The sequence below is a fragment of the Micromys minutus genome, assembly GCF_963924665.1.
Source record: "Micromys minutus genome assembly, chromosome: 31".
In the NCBI taxonomy this organism is placed as follows: domain Eukaryota; kingdom Metazoa; phylum Chordata; class Mammalia; order Rodentia; family Muridae; genus Micromys; species Micromys minutus.
Window position 1 is genome coordinate 10,578,298 of NC_137966.1, and position 26,422 is coordinate 10,604,719.

General features: G+C 44.5%; 1 protein-coding gene across 1 annotated transcript in view; it reads left to right on the forward strand.

Annotated features, from left to right (window-relative positions):
* Positions 1-26,422, forward strand: part of DOCK2 (dedicator of cytokinesis 2) — a 400,191-nt gene that overhangs the window by 66,474 nt on the left and 307,295 nt on the right. The window contains exons 11-22 of the mRNA XM_080942111.1: positions 897-972; positions 2,148-2,224; positions 2,798-2,923; positions 4,093-4,217; positions 9,773-9,871; positions 12,964-13,036; positions 13,155-13,258; positions 16,182-16,365; positions 16,489-16,586; positions 18,268-18,357; positions 19,468-19,568; positions 20,387-20,521. Coding sequence (XP_080798237.1) covers positions 897-972; positions 2,148-2,224; positions 2,798-2,923; positions 4,093-4,217; positions 9,773-9,871; positions 12,964-13,036; positions 13,155-13,258; positions 16,182-16,365; positions 16,489-16,586; positions 18,268-18,357; positions 19,468-19,568; positions 20,387-20,521 — 1,288 coding nt within the window. The remainder of the gene's footprint in view (positions 1-896; positions 973-2,147; positions 2,225-2,797; positions 2,924-4,092; positions 4,218-9,772; positions 9,872-12,963; positions 13,037-13,154; positions 13,259-16,181; positions 16,366-16,488; positions 16,587-18,267; positions 18,358-19,467; positions 19,569-20,386; positions 20,522-26,422) is intronic.

Sequence of the window (26,422 nt, forward strand, 5' to 3'; positions counted from 1 at the left end):
TGTGTGCACCCCGAGCTTCATCATCTCTGCCCTATTTTTATGATTTACATCTATCTGGCTATTAGTGGAAGGAACTATTATTTACCTAATACATTTTCTTTTTTAATCAACACACTCTATTTCCACTAAAGTATATATTTTTTTTCTCAAAAGATGATTAAAAAAACCTGTGACATTGCAATTGGAGATTGCACTTTTGTTTTCTTATGGTTAAAATAGAAGTTGGGTGGGGGTATGTGGCTGGAGAGATGGCTCAGTGGTTAAGAGTGCTTGCTGCTCTTCCAGAGGTCCTGAGTTCAATTCCCAGCACCTACATCTGATAGCTCATAATCACGTGTAGTTCCAGCTCCAGGGCATCAGATGCTTACAGACCTCTGCACGAGTTCCTACAGAGGAGAGCAGTATAAATACACAATTATGAGTAACTAGCAACTAACAAGGCAAAGCTTTCAAAGCTGATAAAATGTAAGTTTTAAACCACAAACTCCTTTAAATTCCTGTACCTCGTCCATTTTGTTACCTTGGGGGACTTCCTTCTGCCATGACAAGTCCCCCGACTTTCCAGTCGCCCCTGGCACACTTGCATATTGCCTATGAAGTGAGTTGGCAAGGCTCAAGGGTTCGACAGTTCTGCGTATGTGCCACGCGAATGGTGGTGGAAAGAGGGTGTTTCATTGGATGCAGATTTCCTGCCCCTGGGTTTTGTGGGTACTGGAGAGATTCGGTATACACAGCTAACAAGAACCTTGATGCTCTACTTGTGTCCATTCCCTTTGCCCTCCACTGTAACCTAGCTCGCCCCCTCATGCCTCTTCCCTTCCCTTGTGTTTTATAATCCACCCTTCTTGTCACCCCTGCCTGGCTTAACTAACCGTCCACTTCCTCTGTCTCTCCAGTTATGGACATCACCGATATCATCAAGGGCAAGGCAGAGAGTGATGAAGAGAAGCAACATTTTATTCCCTTCCACCCGTAAGTCACTCCCGGTGCTCCAGGCTGCCCACCCTTCTTTTACTGCTGCCCCAGGTGAACTTGTTCCCGACCTTAGTAAGGGGGTAGGCAGGCCTCCGGAAAGGGCATCCCGACATGTTACTGATCCGGAGACCTTTACTGCAGCCCCGAGGAAGAGTGCCAGGCACAGGGCGAAGTGGACAAGGTCCATGTGAGACTGCTTCTGCTTTAGATGGGTCATTAAGCAGATAATCAACCAAAGCTTAAGGCATTGATTACAAGTGTAGCAGGGGCCACAGAGTGGGAAGGAGCGGCCTGTTGGGAGTCCCTTTGTGGAATATATACACATATACATATACATCATATACATATACATATACACATACACATACACATACACATACACACACACACACATACACATACACATACACATACACACACATACACATACATATACACATACACACACATGCACATACATATACACATACACATCATACACATACACATACATCATATACACATGCACATATACATATACAAATACATATACATATACATATACATATACACATACACATACACATACATATACACATACACATACACATACACACACACATACATATACATATACAACATATACACATACACATACACACACATGCACATACATATACACATACACATCATACACATACACATACACATACATCATATACACATGCACATTCATACATACATACATACATACATACATACATACATACATACATATCTGTGACATGAGAAACAGGGGAAACCAAGGAGGAAATTATCACTTCCTTACTTGAAAACGACTCCATGTTGAGAGTGGTGTCCAGATTAAGCATCACGAAGATCTCCCGGTAATGGGGCCAGTGACTCTAGGCAAGGTGAATGAATAGGTCTTTCGGGAGCTACTGAAGTCCTTGATTCATGTCAAAGCCATGGGGGTCTTTCCTGTCCCATGAATGCCGACTACTGTGGCAGTCACTGGTTGCCTCAAACTGCAGAGCCGTAATCTTTGTGAAGAGGGCGTTGCTTTCTCTGAGCTGACTCAGCACCACTTGCCCCCGAGTGGTGCTGGGGAGCTCCCTGGTGGAAACGCAGGACACAGGATGGAGAGCCCATCGGGCATCACAGGAACACCTGTGCTCTCTTTTCCTTCCTAGGGTCTCAGCTGACAATGACTTCCTCCACAGCCTTCTGGGCAAAGTCATAGCTTCCAAGGGAGACAGCGGAGGGCAAGGTATGGAGTCATCATCATACAGAGCCCACGTACGGCGAACTTGCTGCAGCCCAGGAAACTCGGCCACATCAGTAAATGGATCCAAGCCCTGGACCTAGACAGTAGTACAGTGGGAAGCCTGACAGCATGTGGTCTAGAACACTACAGACCACTCACTGAAGCGTGGGATGGGCATTGCCTTCATAAACAACAGTGAGGAGCTCTTGCCTGTGTGTCATACACGATTTCATCTTTCCCCAAATCCTGCGAGACAGGAGCTGCTCTCTTCTCTGCTTTAGGAGACCTGGGTGCAGAGACGGTGATAATTGTAACTGTCAGAGGCTGACCCGGCTATAACTGGATGTTGCCCAGAGGCCCCTGGGGTTGGCCTGTTGCATCTGTGAATGCATCTGTTATTTTAGTAGTCTCCTATAGGAGAGACGGAGGAAAGAGGATAGGGGAGGAGGAAGAGGAGGAGGAGGAAGAGAGAGAGACAGAGACAGAGACACAGAGAGACAGAGACATAGAGAGACAGAGAGAGACAGAGAGAGACAGAGAGAGAGAGAAGTTGAATGTTTGTGTGTTCCCTTCCAGGTCTTTGGGTGACCATGAAGATGCTGGTGGGTGACATCATTCAGATCCGCAAAGACTACCCACACTTAGTGGACAGGACCACTGTGGTGGCCCGGAAGCTGGGCTTCCCAGAGATCATCATGCCAGGTGGGGAACAGCTGCAGTGACCTTCCTCAAGGGTAGGGCCATGAGCAGGGCAGAGTCCAGCTTGTGTGATTCATTATTTCCATCAGAGTCAGCTCCTTTGACTTTATTTCTCTACCTGAACAAAACCACGCTTTCATATACAGAAACTTCTATGCATTCTCAGTGTAAGCACAAACATGAACATCTATGTCTGTATCTATACCTATACCTATATCTATATCCATCTATCTCTATCTATATCCTTCCTCCCAATCATATTGTACAGACACGAGCTACTTTGATAAGCTTTCTATAGAGCCCTGCAACTCGCCTTGTTAGTCAGTAGCTCATGGGTGGCATCTTCGTTGCACTAAACAAACCTCAACCCCATTCTACTTGGGGGGAGGGGCATTGCCACCCTCGAGCTTTTGGAGTACATTTTATAGTCTGAAGGACCCGTGCTTACAATAACACGTCCAAACGCCATGGAAGGTGTTCAGGAGGCCCCTCAAATCTCCCCGTGCCTCTCATATTAATTAACCACTCCTTTTAATACATCCAAGATATGCACGGAGGCTTTTCATAAGGGAGTTTGTGTAATGACGCTCTTTTGAAATATCCTTTTGGACTTCGGCCTGAGCCTTGGGTTCCAGCTCCTGATCCTTTCCTCTGCCTCATCCTTTTCTCTCCTGTAGCTGGATGGTGGTGGTCCGGTGGCGCCTGTACTGTGATTCAGTGATTCCCACCTTACTTGATATTTCTATGCCTACTGTGCGCTTCCTTCCTGGAAACCCCGTGCTTCCTGCCCTTTACCCTTAGGCTCTAGGATTCATGGGAAATCGCTCAACCTTTTGTGCCACAAAAAGCTATCTATCTGTGGTTGAGGGCCAAGATCATCTCGCGTGGTGCTTTTCTTCCCCTTTCCAGAAGGTGTCACTAGAGGATGGAAATTAAATGGGTTCAACAGAGAAAACACGGCCAGTTTTGACCACCCCACCTTGCTTTCTGCTGCTGATTTTTCCAGCATTCCCACCCTAACTACTTACATCTCCATCTCTCCTGTCAGGTTAAAAAAAATGCCCTTCCTAAACCGCTCGGATTTTCATTTTATTAATGGCTCTTCCAGCTCCCCCCCCCCCACCTCTGTGGTTAATGTCTGACTCTGACTCTGGTCCTCTCTCCATCCTCAGGGGATGTCAGGAACGACATCTACATCACTCTCTTACAAGGTGACTTTGACAAGTACACCAAGACCACGCAGCGGAACGTGGAAGTGATCATGTGTGTGTGCACAGAGGATGGCAAAGTGCTACCTGTAAGGGACTCCGGAGCGCTGAGTGACAGGACCCGGGGCTGAGGGACTGATCGTAATTATCTATTCTCTAAAGGGTCAGAGCTTTGGGGAAGAGATTGAGACACATGATCCGCACTGTGTGGCTTGCTTAATACCTTGTTCTAGGGTCTAATCAGAGCCTATGTTAATTAGCCTTTTAACCTAAGCATTGTTCAATGTGTACTTTCCTGATCTTTGTGTGTGTGTGTGTGTGTGTGTGTGTGTGTGCTCCTGTTTATAGGTTATCTTTTTTTGCAGTTAAAATGTTTTCATTGGCTTCCAAGCTAGTTTTTAATTCTGGCAAAAATCCATGGCAAAGATCAATACAGAGCCCTGGTCTGGTGTCTTCAAAGCAGACATTCTCAGCGCTAAACCCAACTCCCCAGCGCTCAGCCAGAAATTTGGGTGGAAAGTCTTACTCGCAAATTGGTCTCCAGAGGGTTAGCAGCGTGCATTCAAGAAGGCAGGCACATGGTTTTATTTACACAGCATATGTCCTGTACAATCTCTGTCATGTGTGTTTATGTCTGTTTGCTTATGTTTCCTTTCCTGTTGTCAGCACTTGAGTCCAGTGCGTGGGAGGGCTTTGCTTCTGAATTCTTCCTCTCTGAATATTTAGCTGAGAGTGAGATCAGCTCCCAGCGGAAGTTACAGTGTGGGCAAACATCCCTCCTAGGCCACCTATAGGGAGTCAGATAGCAAAGTAAGGGAGTGTAGAAGGGCCAGCCACCAGTCCTAGCCCTAGGGCCTGGAGCTCAGACCTGCAACTATGTAACACCTTCTGCCTAAGAGTGACTAGTGCCCTGAGGATAATAGTCCCCACTCAAGCTGGGTAGCGGCTGTTCACAAAGGGAGAACAGAAGCCCCTATGGAGTAAAACGGGTCTTAGGTCCTGCAGTTTCACAGTGGCAGAGGTTTCTAGCCTCCTCACTACAGTACCCGTACCTTAAGAAGGTGCCCCAGCATGTTGATTATTTCAGATTGAGGCTGCTAGCTTCATCAAAATTCCGGGAAGACTCAGTTTCGGCTTTAAATGTAAAGAAGGGTTTTTACAACTGCCTTTTTTGTTCTTAAAACCACTGTGGTTAATTAGTTTCTGATGAGGAAAACCCTAGCATCATCCCTCTTTTGTTGGATGTTAATACTTTTCTGAAAAAGCTAAAATGAGCGAGATACACGCGGCAGGAAGACCGAGAGGAAAACTTTCATTATGGAAATGCATGGCGTGGATCCTGTCATTGAAATCATTTTTGTCCAGTTACCTGCCCAGAAATCTTTTAAACCTCGGCCTCATCACTAAGATATCGGTATCTCTTGCCTTCCACGTGGGCAAAGGACCAATGCGAAGGGACAGTTAACCGGCAAACTGACACTTTGCCTTGGGTCGGATCTATTCTCTGTCTGCCATTGCCACCCAGACCTGGGTGACAGACACACGTGCTGCAGACAAGCATGAAGAGAAAGAATGGAACCATGTGACCTACTGATGATTTTCAGTTTCATACATTATGGGGGAGTTCAGTTGACTGACTATAGAAAATGCAGAGGAACTCTGTGGGAGGCTTTTCTTTCCCTATTTGCAGACACGAACATCACTGCCTAATTAAGTGCCATGTGGCACATTCAAATATCCCTGAGCTGTGTGCTGGGGTTCTGTGGAAATAGTCCCTCCGAAAATGCTTAATTATCTCCAGCCGGATAAATAAGAGCCAGTAGGCAGTATGTCACCCTTACCTTAGCCCCATTTGGGGAGGGGACGTCTCAAGGACCTTGCTTAGATGGGCAAATTCGAGGTTCAAATGCCCTATATCTTCCTATTATTCCTGTGATCCCAGATCAGGTTTTTTCTTTTCTTTTTTTTTTTTTTTTTTTTTTAAAACATATAGTATAGTCTCATCTTACACAAGAGTAGAGACAATAAATGTTACATACTCCATACCTGGAAACTGGAGTGCAGTATGCAGAGATGGCTCATTGTGGCCAAGAGGAACTTTAGGAAGGAACTGAGGGGGTCAAATAGGCAACCCATCCTGTGGCTAGTTACCAGAGATGATGCCAGGCCAAGCAGGTAGAGGTAAGAGGCAGTCCGATAACATGACTAAGACCATGACTTGTGGGACCAGGAAGCCAGGCTCCAAGTCCATCTGATCCTGTGTAACAAAGGGGCCTTAGGCTGGTTCTGTGATCTCTGTGCACCCAAGAGTCTAATGTCGCCCCGAATGGAGCCAGTGACTGCACCTTACTCTGTGAACATCAGATAAGGTAATCTACATAATAGGTGTTCATTACTTTGGCCATTGTTACACTCTTGTAGGTGTTAAATGGCTTTCCCCCAGTGTTAACGGGCTTCTCAGTGTAGAATACAATCTCTCTCAGAGTCAGTTGCATCTGTGGTATGGCGTGATATGGTCTAACCCATACATGATTCCTGTGAAGCCATCTGGCATGTGTTAGGATCCTGGGTTCTCCCAATGAGACCGCTGGCTTTTCAAGGTCAGGTCTACGTGAAAGCCTTCAGGCTTCCTGATGCCCATTCAGATTCTTAGCTGAGGTTGTTGACACCAGCAGGAGGCGCTTCTCATTAGCTGAGGGCCATGGGAACAGGTAAAGTGAGGAATAAAAACCTTACTGAGACACAGGCACTTCTGTATTGTCCTTAAAAATTGGGCTCACTGCCTGGTCAGAGTGTTATCTTTATTTAAAAAAATATTTAAAAATATACTCTTTGAGATGTTCATGCATGAATATGATTTGGTTTAAATAAATCTACCCCAGTACTTCCCCTCCACTCATACCCCAAACTTCATATATGCCTTATATTTTTAGCCGCAGACTCCATTTGATGCTGCTGGTAGGTGCATGTGTGTAGGACCATCATTTGGAGCTACCTGGTGCAGATCCTTGAAGGGGTAGACTCTGTGTGTCCTCCCTAGGATGCTCTGTGGGCATTTTCAATATTCCTGTTGGTCTCTGAAGTACGGAGTTTGAGGCAAGGATGGTTTTCACTATTCTCAGAATAGCAGTGAGACCTTTGTCTCTGGCATTAGGACATAAATGTCCCTGATCAAGATAGTTTGTGATATCCAGTTGTCTTCTATGGAGCAGTTTTTATCTCACCAGGGAAACATGTATATTTTTAATTTTTTATAGGCTATGTGAGAGTCACTGAGGCTACAGAGACTGTAAGCCTGTAAATGTCACCACCATCCATATTTCCAGGCTAGCAGGTGTGCCAACTGTGAAATGGGTCTGGGATGTTGTGTCACTCAGAGCCTCAGTTTACCCAGTCATGGGATGGCCATAAGATAGGTCATCAGAGGCAGTTGTGGGGTTTGAATTGAGTTGGGTGCTGTGTGGTAAGGACTTAGCATGATGCTGGACACAAAGCTCTTTCTCAGGGGTGGAAATCTTTAGGAAGCATGTTTCAGTTTATTGTTTAAGGAAGCTCTGCAAGGCCTCATCCTGTAGCAAACAGCATCTCCCTTCCTTTCCAGCTCATGACTATCTGTTCTATAGAACGGGGTGTTCAGACAGGTTTCTATGCCCTGTTTTTGTTTTGTTTTGTTTTTTGCCTAAATGGGTTTTTGTCAGAGGTACCATCATTCAGCATAGAAACTGTTTTAGTTACTGTCCTATTGCTGTGAAGAGATACCATGACCAAGGCAACTTACAAAAGAAAGAATTTAATTGTGCGCTTGCTTGTGGTTTCAGAGGTTTAGAGTCCATGAATATCATGGCAACAGGCTGGTAGGCTAAGAGCCTACATCAGACCCACAAACAGCAGGCAGAAAGAGATGGGGGGGGGGCTTGCATGGGCTTTTAGAACCTCAACTCCTCCAACAAGGCCACACCCCCTAATCCTTCTCAAACAGTTCCACTAACTGCAGACCAAGCATTCAAATATCTGAGCCTATGTGGGCCATTCTCATTCAAATCTCACAGAAGCTGAGGTCATTTTTTGCCAGTACCTGGACAAAAAGAGAAGGTCCTTTCCCCCTGAGTGTAGTGTTTAACAGGGGCCACAAAAACCAATCTGTCGCCAGCTTTGGTGACTTGAGTCTGGCCACAGCATCCTATAGAGTCTGGTGAGATGCCTGCCCTCGTTCACCAGAAAAATTCCCTGTAGGCACTCAACTGACAGTTTCAGAGGTGGTCAACCAAAACTAATTATCTTCCTAAAGGTCTGGAGATTTGAGGTTAAATATGAGGAAAATGTAGCATGAAAACCACACGTAGGCCCTTTTCTGGGTGACTGTAGCTTAGATAATGTGCTGAGGCCCAAACTGACTTAATGGACACAAAGCACAGGGAAGAGGAGAGCCAGGGATGAATAAGTAATCACCAAGAATTAGGGGCTGCTCACTTAGCTCCTTTTTGAAGCACCAAGGGTGGTGTGTGTGTGTGTGTGTGTGTGTGTGTGTGTGTGTGTGTGTGTGTGCATCTGTACAAATATCCTCTACTGATATGCATGTTCTGTGTGTCTTTTGTTTAGAATTTTCTCATGTTTCTTCTTCTCATGTTTATGCTCAAATCTCCTTTAAGATGCTCTTAACTGTCTTCTTCTCTAAGGAAACTTTTCCCATTCCTCAGATACACTTAAGACAGCCCTCCTTTATACACAGCAATCTGTCTGTCTGTCTGCCTGCCTGCTATCATATCCCATTGTCAGAAGTGACTGCTGAACCCTTTCTGAGCTCCTCCCCCACAAAGTTGACGTTATGTCCGTTCCTCTAAGGCAGTGGTTCTCAACCTTACCAATGCTATGACCCTTTAATATCATTCCTTCTGTTGTGGTGACCCTCCAACCATAAAATTATTTTTGCTCCAATTTGTAACTGTAATTTTGCTACCACCATGAATCATAATGGAAATAAATGATATGTAGGGCACCTTGAGAAAGGATTTTTTTTTTTTGGTTTGTTTGTTTGTTTTTTAACAATCCCCAAAGTGGTCCTGACCCCCGGGTTGAAAAGCTCTGCTCTAGCATTAGGTGTGGCCTCAGAGAGTGATCCTCCGGTGCTTCCCTGAATCATTGAGAACCTCAGCTTCTTACCCCAGCAGTCTTTCTGAAGCTGCTACCATCTTCTAGTGCCCAGCAGGCATCTGCCCACTGCGGTGCATTAGCTTTGGGGAGTCCATCAGAAAGGGGTTACTGTTTGTAAACGTTATGGACATTCAGTTTTGCATAAAAGTAGAATCATGGAAGACGAGCAGCATGCAGTAACTCCAGGGCTGGTCACACTAAGGTGACCCCGTCAGTGCCTGGTAGGCTCCAGGGCATTTCAGAAGAGAAGTAATAGAATCTGTAGCTAAGCAGCTGTCAGTTCTAGGCTGGGGACTACGGTGTGGAAATCCATAATGTTGAAGGGCTGTCAGAATAAGAGCCTGACGGGCTGTCAGAATAAGAGCCTGATGGAAGGGTTAGGGAAAGAGAAGCTGTGCATTGACCCTAACATTAGCCTTAGCCTTAGAGCCGAAACTGCCTACCTCAGATAATGGTAACATGCCAGCGTCTCTCTCCATTTTCTCTTGGTCAGAATGCAGTATGCGTGGGAGCTGGGGACAAGCCCATGAACGAGTACCACTCAGTTGTGTACTACCAGGTCAAACAGCCACGGTGGATGGAAACAGTCAAGGTAATGGTGATATTAACAGTAAGAATGGTTCCCAGCAAATCAGGTACAGTGTTCCGTAGTTCACTTAGTTGCTTACAGCTACCCTGTGTCAAACTAGACGCAGGGCAAGTGAGCTGCTTGCCCACAATCCCACTGCTACTGTGGGTCAGAGCTAGGACTGCAACCTGAGCAAAGCTTGGGGCTCACGCTCCTCTCTGTTCGAGAGATTAGGGGTGGGTGGGGCTATTCATGCTCTGACTCCCTACACTGGCTCCTTCATTGTAAACAGGGAGTAAAGATACCGAAGAAGACATCATTTAATGCAAATAGAGGGTTCCATAAAGGAGAATGCACCCAGCCTATATATGACTCATTCTTGGTTGCCTTAAATGTTGAGAGGCAGTTCTATGGAACCTGAGCTGGATATGACTTTTCTTCAAGTGTCAAACACTCCCTCTTCTACATGACATTTTAATTCCTCGTTCTAGGCACCTTCATTCCTGCTCCATTGTCCTAGTTAGCTCTCAGTTGCTACAATAAACACTAAGACCAAAAGGAACTAAAGGAGGAAAGATGCTGTTTCATTCCCACTTCCAGATCGTGAGCTATCAGTGATGGAAGTAGGGACAGTGAGTCAAGCAGGAATCTGGAAGCAGGAACCATGAATGCATACTTGCTGCCTGGCTCCTTGGCTTATGTTCAGATAGCTTTCTCATATAGCTCAGGATTTGCCCAGGAGTGGTAGTGCCCACAGTGGGCTGAGCCCTCCCACATCTGGCATCAATCAAGATGATTGCTCACAGACATGGCCACAGGCCAGTCTGATCTGGATAGTTCTTCAACTGGGGTCACCTTTTCCCAGGTGCTTGTAGGCTTCATGACTGTAGGTTGCAGTCAAGTTGATGATAACTGGACATTAATTTAGTGGTGGGGGAGGAGAAGCATGCAGTGATTTCAAATGTGTAGAATTATGCCCTCCAAATTTTTTCTCAAATAAGCCTCCCAAGCCCTCAGTAGTCTGAAGCTAGTAAGTGACGTTTCATTAAAAAAGGTATTCCCCGATTAAATAGGGGGAATTGGATGCTGAGAAATTTGAGCCAGCTATAGGCTTCAAAAGGCAGATTCTTCATTTCAGGTTCTGATGTGGATTTGTTCTTCAGCATTGCAGAAAGCAGAGAGTAGTACATTTCCTAAGCCCCACTGGCCACTGGGCTGCTTCTTTTCCTCATAGACCCGTACCCTAGGCATAGCTTTCTGTTGAACATACCTTAGCAATTCCTTGTCCTAATCTCTCAGGTGTGAACTTTGTCAGACATGTGGGCTTTTGAACAATATGTATGGACCTATCATGTTTTCCTCCATTGGATGACCTGGTCAGTTCAGGACCACATTTACTGGAGGGTTGCAGATAGATGGGACCATCTTTATTTGGCTCTGAGTTGCACAAGTCATCGTCCACGAGAGTAGGCTGTCCTCTGAAGCACGTGCACAGGCTCAGAATCAGTAACTTAGCTTGTGTCTAGTAGCACATGAATGGTGTCCAACGAACTAGCCGCCAGGTATCTCGGTCACTTAGTTAAAGTGGAGACATCCCATAGTTTTCTTGTGAACAGTGCCTAGCAACCTGTGTTGTTGTATTCAATAGGGAAGAGTGACAGAGCTTCCAGGAAAATGTGAGTCTATCCAGGGCAAAGATGACTTTTGTAAAATGCTTCAGATAGAAGCAGCCATATATACAAATTTCCGGGTCATTATAATAAGCAGAGGAACCTCTCTGCTGGAACAGATGTAGGAGACAACTCTCTGAACAGCGAAGCATGAACAAAGCTTCCCCTCCCTTTGCTAAGATATTAGCAGATTCTTTCCTCAGCCTGTGCTCTGACTACAAACTCAAGACCGACACAGGACTTCTATTTGGGGAACGCTAGTCACACCACAGTCCTTGTTTTGTTGCTTTCCCGTTTTCTACAGTAGGTCTCTTTGCACGCAGTCTCTGAAAAAGGACTGGGTAGGCTTCACGAGCTCTGAGCTCTCTCACACCCTGGTTAGACTCCTTCTACGCTAGCCACTGCCACTAATTATTATTGTCACCTGTGTGGAACGTGAGCTCATTGGGTGCAGGGACTACTTAGTCAGCTGGGCTAGTGCCCTGCATGGTTGTAAGTCTTGGTAACCCTTGCTCTTTACAGAAAGGACAAAACAGGATGCAGATGTCTGTGAGTCTCTCAACTCTTTTGCTCAGTCTAAAACACAGGCAGAATGGTGGACCCTCAGCCTCAACCTTTAGTTTTTGAAACACCTCTGTTTGTCAATGAATAGTCGCCCCCACATGGTGCAAGCTTACCCTCCTTTCAGATCCTTCAAGAACCCAAATGATTCTTGCAGATGGCCTAGCTTGTCTGTGTTGTCCTGAACTGCTCGTGAGACTTAGGGAGCAGTGTGTTCAAGAGCCACGCTGGAAGCGCTTCAGTTAAAGGTGCTGGTGAACTGGAGGAGGTTGTGTTGGAGGAGGACGCTGAAGTCCTCATATAGGCTTTGAAAGTAAAACCATCAGATATATGTAAGCCAAAGAGGGATGAGTCTAGATATACACATTGGCTTAAATATATATGCATAAATAAATATAGTATACATATACACATATACACATATATGATTAGAGTGCTTTATTAGTTTGCATATGTGAGAGCCATCAAGTGAAGTCCCAAGTGGTGACTGTTAATTTTCTAAATCTGGCTGCAATTGCCAGGGCTCCCAGGGCATGCAGGAAAAATGTGTATGCTGCAGCTTGCCTTGCATCAAACTGCATGCTATAGTTATGTGACTCTTCTATCAATTTGGGGAGATTCATTTTTTTTCCCTCGCTATAATTTATGGACCTCTTTTCATTGGCTGGGGATGCAATTTGCCAAATGGATTACATCCGATACTTTATTTTCTCCTTATAGCTAGTTCTTATGTAATTTATTTACAGCTCATCAGTCTTGATGGATGGGAAGCAAATCAGCACATAGTGTTCCAAATTAAATGGTCAGGCTGCCGAGGTGGGGGTGGGGCGGGGCTGGGGTCCGTTCCACTCATTGTCCCCTGAGCTGCTGTTTCTGCCCTCTGAGGTGGCCGTCCCTATTGAAGATATGCAGAGGATCCATCTGCGGTTCATGTTTCGACACCGGTCATCGCTGGAATGTGAGTATGCCATTCGGGGTATGCCCGTCATGCCATTAAAGAGAGAGGGACAGAATGGCTGCCTGGCTCTTAGAGTTTTCCTCCCCTTTTTCTTCTGACCTTGCAATGCTGTCTCCAGCTAAAGACAAAGGCGAAAAGAACTTTGCTATGTCCTACGTGAAGCTCATGAAAGAAGACGGAACCACTCTGCATGACGGATACCACGAGTTGGTCGTTCTCAAGGTACAGTGGAATAGGGCCTGCAAGGGGCAGAGCTGTGGCAACAGGATGGGTTGGTCACTAACAGAGAAACTCTGAAATTATACTTACCTGGGCTCATGAGCTTCGACAAAATCTGCACTTGTCTGAACCTCTGTTTCATCTTCTTTGAGGCCCCACTGAATCCTTATGAGGAAGTGATGAGACATTTGTTTACACATAGGACAGTGGTGAGCAAAGGCTGTGCCTCTGCTTTGTTTCATTTACACTTCCAGATACAAGCCACCAGTGATGGAAGGAGGGGCAGGAAGTCAAGCAGGAATCTGGAAACAGGAACCACAAAAGAATGCTAGTTAACTGGCTGGCTTCTTGGCTTATGCTAAGCTTGCTTGCTTATATAGCTCAGGACCACCTGCCTGGGAATGGTACCGCCCACAGTGGGCAGTGCTATGGAATAGTGGAAATGTTACTGTTACAGTAAAAAGGGCTCTGAACTCTTGTCAGGAATATGTGGAAACTTTCAAAGGATGCTACACTGTAGCCCTTACAATCTGCTGCTCATTTTGCAGCTTCCTAGATCTCAGTTTTAGTTTTCATTTTTTTCCACCTTTTTGTCCTCTTCATGGGAGATAGGAAGAGGGCATCCCTGGGGACTGAACTGAGGGTGTCATATGAGGAAAGCACTGTGTCACTGAGTTAAAGCTCCAGCTCTGTTTCATTTTTTCACAAGCAATATAGTCTATAATATTATAAAAAAATGCCCGAGGCAGGCTACAGTGTAATCAAAGTAGAAGACAGAGCACCAACTCTGAGCTCTGGTGAGGGCTGCACTGGTTGTGTTGTGCCATTGCCAAGAGATTATGTGTGAAAAAGAGACCACATTCCAAACAGGAAGTCAGACTTGGCGTGGCCAAGTTCAGGATTTTGTAACAATCCTTTCTTGAGAAGTAACCGGGATCCCAATGAGAGCTACCTTCATTCCTTCCAAGGCTAGTGCCTCAGTGGCCTAAGGATCCCCAAAAGCTCTTGTGAGATCCTGGCTAGCAGGTGTCCAGCACACAAGTGTTAGAAACTGGATTCATCACTTCTCTCACTGCTATGGCAAAATACATGGGAAAATGCTAAAGGAAGGAAGGGAGGGAGGGTGGGAGAAAAAGCAAGGGGGGGGGGAGGAAGAAGGGAGGGATAAAGGAAGGGAGAGAGGGAGGGAAAGAGAAAGGGAGGAGGAAGGATTATTGGGGTTCATAATTCTAGAGTAAAATCCATCATGGTTGGAAGGTCATGAAAATAGGACCCTCAGGCAGCTGGTCCCATTACATCCCAGTTAGCAAGCAGGAGATAACCACCAGTAATCAGAGTCCTAGATGTTCTCACATCCAGGGTAGGTGTTCCAACCTCAATCAATCCAATCCATTATTCCTTATTCTACTATCTTTTGAGACAGGGCCTCACTATGGAATCCCACTGACCTCCCTGGAACACCCTATGTAGACCAGGCTGACCTGGAACTCACAGACAACTGCGTGCCTCTGCCTCCTAAGAGTGGGATTAAAGCTATGAGTCATCACAGATGACTGATTAGCTAGGACTTGGAGCTCCCTCAGAGTCATGCCCCGAGGCTTATCTTCTAAGGGATCCTAGATCTTGTCAAGTTGGTACGAACCGTCACATCCAAGCCACAGCAAGTGTTTACGGTGGTAGATATAGAATCAGTAAGATGAAGGGACCGTGTAAGCTCTATAGTCTATACACAAGCCCACCCTTCTGAGTTTTACCTCCAAGGGCTTGGGTGGGGAATGTTTCCTGGGATTTTCTTTGCGTCATTCCCCGATCTCAGAACAGGAGGATACAACTATCAGGTTCAGGCTGGAGGCAAAGCATGTGGCCATGAAGTGGGCACAGCTAAGAGACCAGCAGGGGCCAGCGTGTCATCTTCCATTTCTCAGCTTTCAGGCTCCACTTGCTCCAACACACATGTTGAACATGGCCACCATAACCACCGCATGATACTTTTCTCTGAGACTCTTTGCCTTTTTCAAAAGCTCTTCCCTTCTACAGCTTCCGTTTTCTCCTGCTTCACACTGGAGTTTTTCTTGGCTTGGAAGTCTCTCTTCCCCAGCGGTCTGTGAACTTCTTGGGAGCAGAAGAGCAGCAGCAGCTCATTTCCCTTTTCACTTCACTGCATCGAACCCCATTTTCTTCATCTGTGAACCGAGGATAGCAGGATATGTTCCAAACAATTATGAGTTTAAAAAAAGGGGGGACCGTATGGGGTTGGGAATATAGCTCAGTGGTAGCACTCTTGCCTAGCAAGCACAAGGACCTGGGTTTGGTCCTCAGCTTTGGGGAAAAAAAGAGTAAATAAAAGGTAAACTGAGGCAGAAAGGGGACCTGGTATAACTCCTGTTGCAGAGGGGGGACACAGTAGACATGGTTTCCTAGAATGCCTACTCTCTGCTCAGAAACCATACGTCTCCATTTATGTATAAGAAAGGTGACCCAGAGAGTTCAAAGAATGAATCTCAGGAGACATGGATGTGAATGACAGAGAAGGTCTAGACCTATGAACTTTGTCAGTAACCTTTAGTTTAGAATGGATTCCCTATATTACAGATGGGCATCTATCTTTTTCTTTCCTCTTAAAAATTTAAGGTGGGTTCTATTATGGTTTGGGAGTTTCAACACTCTTTTAACCCTTTAAGACAGTCCACAGAGCCACGGCCTTTCCATTGGTATGATTTTTCGATTCCCGCCTGCTTTTGTGGGAAATCAGCCCTGCTTTGTATTGCTTCTCTGATGATTTTCTTCCTGTTCCAGAACTTCCCGCATTACAGCATTATATTGTTTAGCCACTACAAACACTATGTGGCGGTATGTGTGGTCTTGCCCTGGAGTAGTAACCAAAAAAAAAAAAAAAAAAAAAAAAAAAAAAAAATGTTATTTCTAGGGAGACAGCAAGAAAATGGAGGATGCCAGTGCTTATTTGACACTTCCTTCTTATCGACACCACGTGGAAAACAAGGGAGCCACTCTGAGCCGGAGCTCCAGCAGCGTTGGGGGCCTTTCTGTCAGCTCTCGGGATGTGTTCTCCATTTCTACTCTGGTGTGCTCCACAAAGCTCACCCAGAACGGTAATGGAACCATTGAGAGTTGGGTCTGTGGTGCTCGTGCGCATGAGCGTAAGGGCCTAGGGGAGGCCAGGTTTGGGCGGTTTAGCCAGCAATGACAAGTCTCTTTCCGGATTCTTCTCTTAGTGGGTTTGCTTGGTTTGCTGAAATGGCGTATGAAGCCGCAACTGCTCCAGGAGAATCTAGAGAAGCTGAAGATTGTGGATGGAGAGGAAGTGGTGAAGGTCAGTGGGGCTTTGCTTGGACTCATCCACCGGTGTCAGAACTGTAATGGGTGAGACACAATTTTGACAGAGTCAGCTGACTTGTCTTCTGATGGCAACACTCGGCCCCCAGTCCACCATGAGGTGTCTCTGTTGGGAAATCCAGGCAGGCACTGAAGTTTGGGTGTCGAAGCACTGGCTAAATTAGGCCCTGGAAATACACCAACTTGGGTGTAGATCTCAACTCTCCCACGCTTTTGCTTTATGTCCTAATGTTATGACTAAGATACATTTCTCAGGATTGTTCTGAGCCTTTGAAGCGATAATATTTAAAAATCACTCAGCAGTCTCTTATACATAATAACAGGTGAGCTACAAGTATAGGAAACATGGGAGATTCAATATACATTAACTAGTATTGTACTGTTACACACTGTCACACATAATAATATAGTAGCAATCTAGTCTCTTAAAACTATATGTATATTGGTAGAAATAAAAAAAACTTAGTTTGTGCTGCTGGTAAAGCATATATTAAAGATGAGAAAGAAAGGCACTGGGGGCTTACATCTTAGGTAAAGCAAATAGAAAAACAATGCAAATGCCAGACACTGCTTCCTCGTGGTAGCAGAATGGAGTGTGTCTGAACAGCAGGCTTAATTAAGGCAATTCTCTTCTGCAGCTCTAGGAATTGGAATGAGTTTCTCAGTGGTCCTGGTGATCGTGTTTCTATCAAGAACTTGGAATAGCTAGAAAGCAGAGATCAGACATCTCTGGGTATCTGATCATATGGTCATGTGGTCACTTTGGGTCTTGAGGGACCATGGGAAATGTATTAACTTATCCTTAGAAGGGTAGATGGAATCACGTTTTATTTAATTGGCTAAACGTGGAGAAACAGTGGCAGAATTTCCCAATCAATGCTTTAAATATACACCATTTACCAATCTACCTAATTTAGGAACGGCAAGGGAATTTCCCCCAGATCTGTTGTCTTTGGGCAGCCTGGAGAAATAAGCTTGAGGGGGTGGATTACATTGTCTTCTTGTTTTCTATTATTTTCTTCTTTAAAGACATTTGGCTATTGAATTTTGTTATTATATACAAACAATATTATTATGTTATATACATAACCATATACCTATATGAATACATATATGCATGCCTGAATTATAGGTATGGAGAACTGCCAAGTGCATCTCAAGGAATTCTTATCCATGTGCACCTCGTCTAGCTTATGATAATAAAGGTGCCAGAATATTGGCTGGTTTGCTGAGGGTTCCTCATAATGCCTCCGTCAGAGGAGACATCTTATGCTGACCATCATCACCGACTGGGTGTTTTGTTGGTGATGTTCTTCGTTGCTCTTGGAGTTCATAAATATAGAGTAACTGGGGATGGGCATTCTATGTCTGAGTCATTGCATTTAATGCAGTGTTTGTAGGAGCTTCTTTATTGGTGCACATGAAAGTGATTTGCTCTTCTGTGTGGTGCAGAATCCTGTCATAGGAAACATCATAATATGTGTATATGTGCCAGCGGTGTGGGATCATGTCTTTCCAAGTCTTGTGGCTTGTTCATGAGACTTCTCTGAGCCTCTTGAATGTGGCTCAGTGGATGTGTTCTCTTGGAAGAACACACAAGGATGAGACTCGTGGGCTATCTGCCCTCTTTCTGAACGCAACCGCCCTTCTTTATCCAGTTCCTCCAGGATACTCTGGATGCCCTCTTCAACATCATGATGGAACACTCTCAGAGCAACGAGTATGACATCCTCGTCTTTGATGCTCTGGTAAGAGAGTCGGGACAAGCATTTGGCAACATCAGGATTGAATGCTTGTCTCATGGAGAGAAAACAGAACTCGTGGGCAGAGTGGGCTCTTCCCATGAATATTTAGAACACTTGTCAAGCAGACTGAGTAGCTGTTTCAGTGTTTCCAGTTCACTTGAGAGTCTGGGGCTTGGCAGGTGACTGGGTGGGTGTCGGGGTTAAGTGTTGTCAGATTTTTGATGTCTGATTGACAGTGCATGGAACTGGAGAATGTCTAATAACTACCTTGGCTTTCCAGGATTGCCAGGAGCTATCTGAGGCCAGGTTATAAAGTACCCAGATGTTACCCTGTCTGTCTTACTATCTCTGCTTGATGGCATACAATTAACTAGGGTACTTTCCCTCTTCCCAGTGAACTTTTCACAGTGGACTGGCATCCAGACTAGTGAGCTCTTGCTGGTCCCTTGCAACTCCTACTTTCTCCATGCTATGGGAAAAGAAGGATGGGACACATCTGAGGCTGGAAGTATAGCAAGTGGAGGCTCTGGGTTTCACCTCCCATCACTGTCAATCAATAAATTACTTAATACATCTAAGGGAAGACTGTTAGGATTGTCTGGAATCAGCACATAATACCTCTGTATCATGGATGCTTGCATTCTGTAAGAGAATGCTTGGAGACTGGCTTTCTCAAGTGCAATTCAGGAAGGTCCCCTAGAATGCTAGCCTTCCAGGAAAGTTGTTTCATGACTAAAGGTCTTTTGATTAAATTAACGATGGGAGTGCTAAATGTTGCATGAGCCTCCTGGAGATTCAAAATGCACAGAAGCATATAACCGACTCTGGAAGTCCTACAACAAAGAAAGTCTAATGACAACCTGGGATTTCTCTCGGTTGAGTAAGAAATCCTTTTATGTCCTAATACCCTAAGCATACTTTTTGAAATATTCTTTGTTTTTTTTTTTTTTTTTTTTTTTTTGTAGGGACAATGTATCAGTGAAAAGGATTAATTATTCATTAGAGGGATTAACTCTCAGGGGAAAGAATTGTAACAAGGGTTCAGTTATGCCAGGTGAACAGGCTCGAGAGAACCCTCCCAGAGCACCCCCAATAATTCTGACTCTTCCTCAGATCTACATAATCGGACTAATTGCAGACCGGAAATTCCAGCATTTTAACACCGTACTGGAGGCTTACATCCAACAGCATTTCAGCGCTACCTTGGCCTACAAGTAAGTGACTGTGTGTGTACAGGGATTTCCTATGTCCCTGCATTTTTCCTGGCAAGATACACGGGCATGGGGAATTAGAGCATTTCCCATTGACACTAGTCCGGGTGAACTCTTCTTCCTTTTCTAGTCATCCAAGCAAGGATCGGATGATTCACAGATCCTAAAAATAACCCAAACCCCAGAGATTGGGTGAATAGTTTACTGTGGCAAATAAACAAATAGTTTGTTGGATCATTCAGCAACTCAACCTTTATCAAGTGGGTACCTGTGAGCACCAGTGCGCATGCTCAGAAGCTCAGTGTTGATTGGATGTAGGAGACACCCAGGGTCAAAGATGGAAACCCACATCAAAGTTCAGTGGCAGCCATTTTATGAGCAAACCCTGAAAGGTGGGCTAAGTCTTCCAAAGTCTGACCTACTGGGAATGAATAGCTATAGAAAGTTTCTAAAGCAAAGGAGTTTCATGATAATTAACAATAGCATGTCTATATAGAAGAACTTGAAAAAGACATTACCATCATACTTACTCATCCTGATTATGCCTAGTTTTTTTCCTCGTCAAAAGATTATTTTTTCCCCCTCACTACTTTATCTTTGCTGGCTTATTTTTTTTTAAAATATGGGCAGGAAATACTTATTCATTCCCTGTAATAAATATATTTTGAAGCAGTTATTTTTGTGCTTGCAAATGAGCCCTGAGCTTTGCCGCACCGCCACCTTTAACCTTGGATTGAATGCCTTATAATTTCCCGAGCAAACTAATTACCACGCTGTGGATTAGAAAGAGATGTATTTTGAAAATATTATCCCTTATTCAGGAAATTGATGACGGTGCTGAAGACTTACTTGGATACCTCCAGCCGAGGGGAGCAGTGCGAACCCATCCTCAGAACTCTCAAAGCTTTAGAATATGTGTTCAAGTTCATTGTTCGGTCGAGGACATTATTCTCACAGTGAGTATTTGTTCCGATAGTGATTGATTAGCGTTGCAATCAATACAATACAACACAATAATATATATATATATATATATATTACTGTGGGAGATTTTTTCACTTATTGAAAATAGAAGAATTATTTTAAAAAATTATACCAGGATTGGAGATCTGGCTTGGTGGTAGAGGGCTTGCCAACCATCTCTGTGACCTTGGGCTTTATCCCTAGCACTACAAACAAGACAAAACAAAGACAGACAGGAAAAAATAATACTATATTTTGATTTAAAATAAACCTTGAAAATTCGAATCTAGTTTAGAGATCATGAATATATAATAAGTTTATTCTCTAAGCTCATCTGGAAAAGATGGAAGGAATAATACCACAGGACAGTGGTATTTCACCCAGTGACTGTGACATATGTGATTTGACTGTTTTTTCTTTGTTGATCATTCTTCATTTAAGTTAAGATCACTTAAGGAAGATTTCTAGAAGTCTGTGTCTGCTGTTGGTGAGGCTGGCAGGGGAAAGGCAGAACTCAAGGGATTTGCATGAGTTCTTGTAGGCTGTGGTAGTAGAGGAACTGGTTTCTGAGGCTCTGCTGCCCCCTCTGGAGATGCTCACAGCTCACAAGTGTGATGATGTGCCAGAGAACCTCATGGGACTTTGATGGCGAGGAACAGAGCTTGGCTGCGTTCCTGAAAGACACTAGGGATGGAAATATCCAAATGTAATATGTTTGTCTAACTGTATGGTAAAGTTAGGTAGTGTTGATTAGATGTGCATTAGATTAGTTGTATGTGATTGGAACTAAGAAAAAAATCCTCAAGGGTTATGGTGTCTAGACCAGCAGTTTTTAACCTATGGGTCATGACTCCTTCACAGGAGGAGGGTCAAACATCTCTTTCACAGGGGCCTAAGACCACTGGAAAACATAGATATTTACATTATGATTCATTGCAGTAGCAAAATTACAGTTATGAAGTAGCAAGAAAAACAATTTTATAGTTGTGGGGTCACATAACATGAGGAACTATATTAAATGGTCACAGCATTATTCTGCTCTAGACTCTTAATTAGCAAGAATGAAGACAACTCAACTGGAATTGACTTAAAAGAGAAACAAGACTTCATTTTAGTTCGTAATATTGAAAAGCCCAGGGAGCATTTGAGGCACAGGTGTAGCTGTGTCCAAGTGGTAAGTGTCATAAAACATACTCATCTCCTTTGGATCTGGACTCTGCTTTCATTTTGCTGCTCAGTTCTGAGTCTTTTTTTTTTTTTTTTTAGGTGTATGGTCTACTTAGTCTATCCGCTGAAGTTACTCTTGCTTTCTTGTTATTCCTGCAAAACTTTATGCCAACAACAACATGCTTAGGTCCTGTGCTAAGATCTTAATCAGATGGGTGTGGCTGTGGGACTTTGAGAACTGTGTGTTTGTGCTCTTGTGTGCTGTGGGCAGAGCCAGTGACTTACAGTATAGACTTTGGCTGGAGAGTTGCCTTACCAAAGACAGCTGAGGTCTCCATCTGCCACCCAATAGTGATAGCGGGTGGGTGGCTCGGGTTTCACACTCAACAAGGTGTCTCCTCTGGAATTTTGCTAAAACCCTGAAATTTCAGGTAAAGAGTAGAATGATACCCCAAGCCTGTATGCCAGAGTTTATTTTAAAAGTGAAATATTGGTTCCAAATTCTTTAGTTTTCCAGCTAGCTAAATCTTGGGGATTATTCTTGCAAGTTTGGGTGGTACGGTTTTTTGTTTGTTTTTTAAATTAGTTATGAACCTGCTGTGGATTCCTGTCTTTGTAAGAGTTGACTTTCTTGGAATTCAAGGAATCAGACTTTATAGTTCCAGATACACAGGTTGGAACAGGATTTCTCATCTCTTCTTTTGAGAGAGAACATTTGGTCTGTGAGAATAGATTCTACCCTTTGATATAGTGTCTCTTCTTCCTTTTGGTTATTATCTTATTTCCTTTCTCCCTTTGTCTCTCTGCATTTCCTTCTTGTCTTTTTACTTTCAGATTTCTCTCCCGTGCTCTTGAACAAAGTAAGTTTGCTTCTTTTCTTTTTTTTTCCCCCTCTACCTCTAAGCACATCATTTTGTAGAGCTTCTAACTCTTCAGGTCGATTTTTGGTACTCAGTGGCTTCTGGTTCCCAGGGTGTGTTGGGCTTGGCATATGAGATCTCACTAACATGGGCAAGAAAAGAAAAATGCTTTATGGCAAGAAAGCAATAATATCAAATATTTCCTCTGAATTAAAATATGCATTGACCTACAGAGTACCTGCAGTCTCACAACAAGAGCTTCGAGGTGCTGTGTGTCCTGTTCATGGCAGAGGCTTTAGGGATGGTCTGTTTCTCCCGAATCTGTAAGGGCACTGAGGGGCTGTGGTACTTTCCCATAAGCAGGGACATATTACTTGGCAACTAGAAAACAGAATGTCAGTGCTTTGAGTTCTAAAGCCATCTGGAGAGGAGTCACATAATTATTGCTTTGGGGGGTTCATTGTGTCTGGCAGTGCGGTTTCTAGATATTTCTTTGTTCTTTTGTCCCATGTGTATAATTGCAGATCTAGCTTTCAGCATTTGTTCCCCTGTCGTTTTTTCTTTGTAAGTACTGCACATACTCAAGAGGGCGAGGCTTCTTCTCTATCAGCGCACAGGATGCAACTGCATATGGGCAGAAGAAAAGTAGTTGATAAGTGAAATTTCAGCTTACTGTGTTTGTGGGAGATGATTCCTTTCTATCTAGAGCCAAAGAAGATGAGTTTCTTGCACTCTTGTTGTACTATAAGATGCCAAGTTCAGTGTCTGAGGCAGGTGTCTCTGGCCGCACCCAAGTCTGAAACGAAAGCCAGCAGAACAGGTTCTAGCCTTTGCCACATGGAGTCATTGATCAAATCTGAAAAATCTCTAAATAGTGGTTGATATGTCCAACAGATCCATTTGACACATGGCTGATGTCAACTAGGCATTTGTAGACCTACTGACTCCTCAGGCAGAATTAAACCATAAGTGAAACACATTCAGAAGTGATGGGAGGACTATCTTCTAAATATTGACCTACTTTACAAGATCCCTCCCAGCATCTTTAACTCTGAGGCTCCAGTTCCCAGCTATATTGATCTGTGAGCTATGTATCCTTTCTTTGTTGGTTTCTGAGCTATGGCTTTACATGAATTCAGAAATAGGTTGCATTCTTCATTTCTATGATGGACTCTGGCCAGGCACTGATCAGTGAGTCTGCAGAGCCTATGAGAGGATAGTCCTCAAGGGGAGGAGACCCAGAGCTTGGAGCTACAACAGTCTCTGGTCCCATTCATCCTTGCTCCTCACAGATTCAAGTGCTGATAGAACTGAGGAGTCAGTGGGTTTGGCAGTCTTGAGAACATGGTTATGTATGCAGACCCAGGGAGCATTTCTGTCACAGGAAGCATGTGCCTGCCGAAGGAACCCAGAATCCTCTAGCTTCAGTTTTCCGATCTATAAGCAGAGAGACCCATATTTTAGTGTTTCAGTGATGAAATGAGATTGTTCAGGGGAAAAACAAACAAACAAACAAACAAACAAACAAACAAAAGCTCCCTGTGGCACTCCATGCATGTTGTACTTGGAGAGACAGTAAGGATTTGGCCATACTGTCTACTAGGAGAGACAGAAGTTATATAGGATATCTGCATGTTTCTGTGGTTAGTTTCTGTCAACTTGACACAATCTGGAGTCACTTGGGAAGAGAAAACTTCAGCTGAAGGATTTCCTCCCTCAGAATGGCATGTGGTCATGTCTGTGGGGGCGTTTTACTTGATTAATGATTGAGGTGGGAGGAGCTAGTCCACTGTGGGCAGGACCATCCTCAAGTAAGTAGGTCCCGGGGCAGTATAAGAAAGCAAACTGAACAACCATGGAAAACTCTTTTATGCTCTATACGTCAGTGCCTGCTTCCAGGTAACTGCTTGAATTCCAGATTTGAATTTCCTGAATGATGGGAGGTGATGTGAGAGGTGATGTGGACATGTAAGGCAAATGGACCCTCTCCTCTCCACGTTGCTTTTGATCTTTTTTTTTTTTTTTTAAATCACCAACAGGAAGCACAATAGGACACTTCCAGTTTCAGAAACTATAAGCAGATTTAAATGAGAAAGTAGTTCGGGTGTTTTCACATGCTTAAAATCTGGCTTCTGGTTTATGCCATTTTAAACATTTATTTTCTTGGAGTTGGAATGCTTTTTACTTTGTATCTGGGCTGCTTTTGTTTGTTTGTTTGTTTGCTTGTTTGTGTCTTGAGGACCACCGTGTGGAGACTTTCCCAAGACCATGAACTCACCTTGGTCAGCTGCTGGATGGTGTGGGTGGACCCTAACTTAGTCACATTAATTTTCTTGGAGAGAGGTTGGGCCCTGTACTGGCTGGTTTTGTGTCAAGTTGACACAAGCTGGAGTTAATCACAGAGAAAGAAGCCTCAGTTGGGAAAATGCCTCCATGAGCTCCAGCTGTAAGGCATCTTCTCAACTAGTGATCAAGGGGGGAGGGCCCAGCCCATTGTGGGTGGTGCCATCCCTGGGCTGATAGACCTGGTTCTATAAGAAAGCAGGCTGAGCAAGTCAGGGGAAGCAAGCCAGTAAGTGACATCCCTCCATGGCCTCTGCATCAGTTCCTGCTTCCTGACCTGCTTGGGTTCCAGTCCTGACTTCCTTTGGTGATGAACAGCAATGTGGAAGTATAAGCTGAATAAACCCTTTCCTCCCCAACTTTCTTCTTGGTGATGATGGTTTGTGCAGGAATAGAAACCCTGACTGAGACAGACCCCTTTGACTCCTGTGTCAATATTACTCCTCTGCTGGTGTTTTCTTTGTAGCTTGTTTCCTATATACCTCACACTCCCGCTTCTTTGGTTCTTGCTTTGTCCTCCATTCGAGCCCATTCTCCTAGCTACATCTTCCTTCCACAAGCCCATCTCCTCTAGCCCCATCCCTTTGCACAGGAGAGGCACAGCCTTCAGAGTCCCATTGCTTGAGTTTGAATCGTGAGTAGAGATCCAACCATTGCCACTTCCAGGTGGTTTTGGCCTTGAAAAAAAAATCATTTAATCTTCAAGATTGTCTCAGTTCCCTCAAATGTAACTTCAGCCACAGTGCCTGCCATACCAGGGTTGCTGTGTGGGCTTCACTAATGAGCTGGGGGACAGGGGACACTTGAATTGTAGGTACCACACAGTGGGAATTGATGGTTACTCTTATCTGTGAAGTGCGCCACCCATCCTGTCAGGCAGGGTTCGCAAAATTTCATTTTAAGGTTTCGTCCATTAGACTGAACTTTGCCAAGTGTGTGGTTCTGGCTCAAGCTCCCCTCTTCAGGCATGTGTTTGCTTGCTAACTTTCTCAGCCCCTTTCACACCTTTGCTCAAACATCTTTTCCTTTCCTCTATTCTTTTTCATTACTTAACATACATTATAATGGTGTCTATTGGGATGTTTGCTTGCATGGGTCATTGAACCTCGCTCATGTACACCTTTACTACCATACCCAGTTGGTTCCCTTCCTCCTTCAGTAGTGTCCCCTCTGTCTTCGTGCCATGCTGACATACACAGTGTGCCAGCTCATTGCATGCCAACTTAACACGAGCTAGAGGCATTTGAGGAAGACCTCAGATGAGAAGATGCCCTTACCAGGTTGCCCTGTGGGGTACCTTCTAGATTGGTGGTTGATAGGGGAGGGCCCAGCTCACTATCAGTAGCGCTAATCCTTGGCTGGTGGTGTTGGGTGCCCTAAGAAAGCAGGCTATGCAACCCATGATGCTAAGCCAGTAAACTTGTACCCCACCATGGTCTCTGCTCCAATTCCTGCCTCCAGGTTCCCTCCATGAATTCCCGTCTGACTTCCGTCCATGATGGGGTGGGGCCTGAGAGTTGTAAA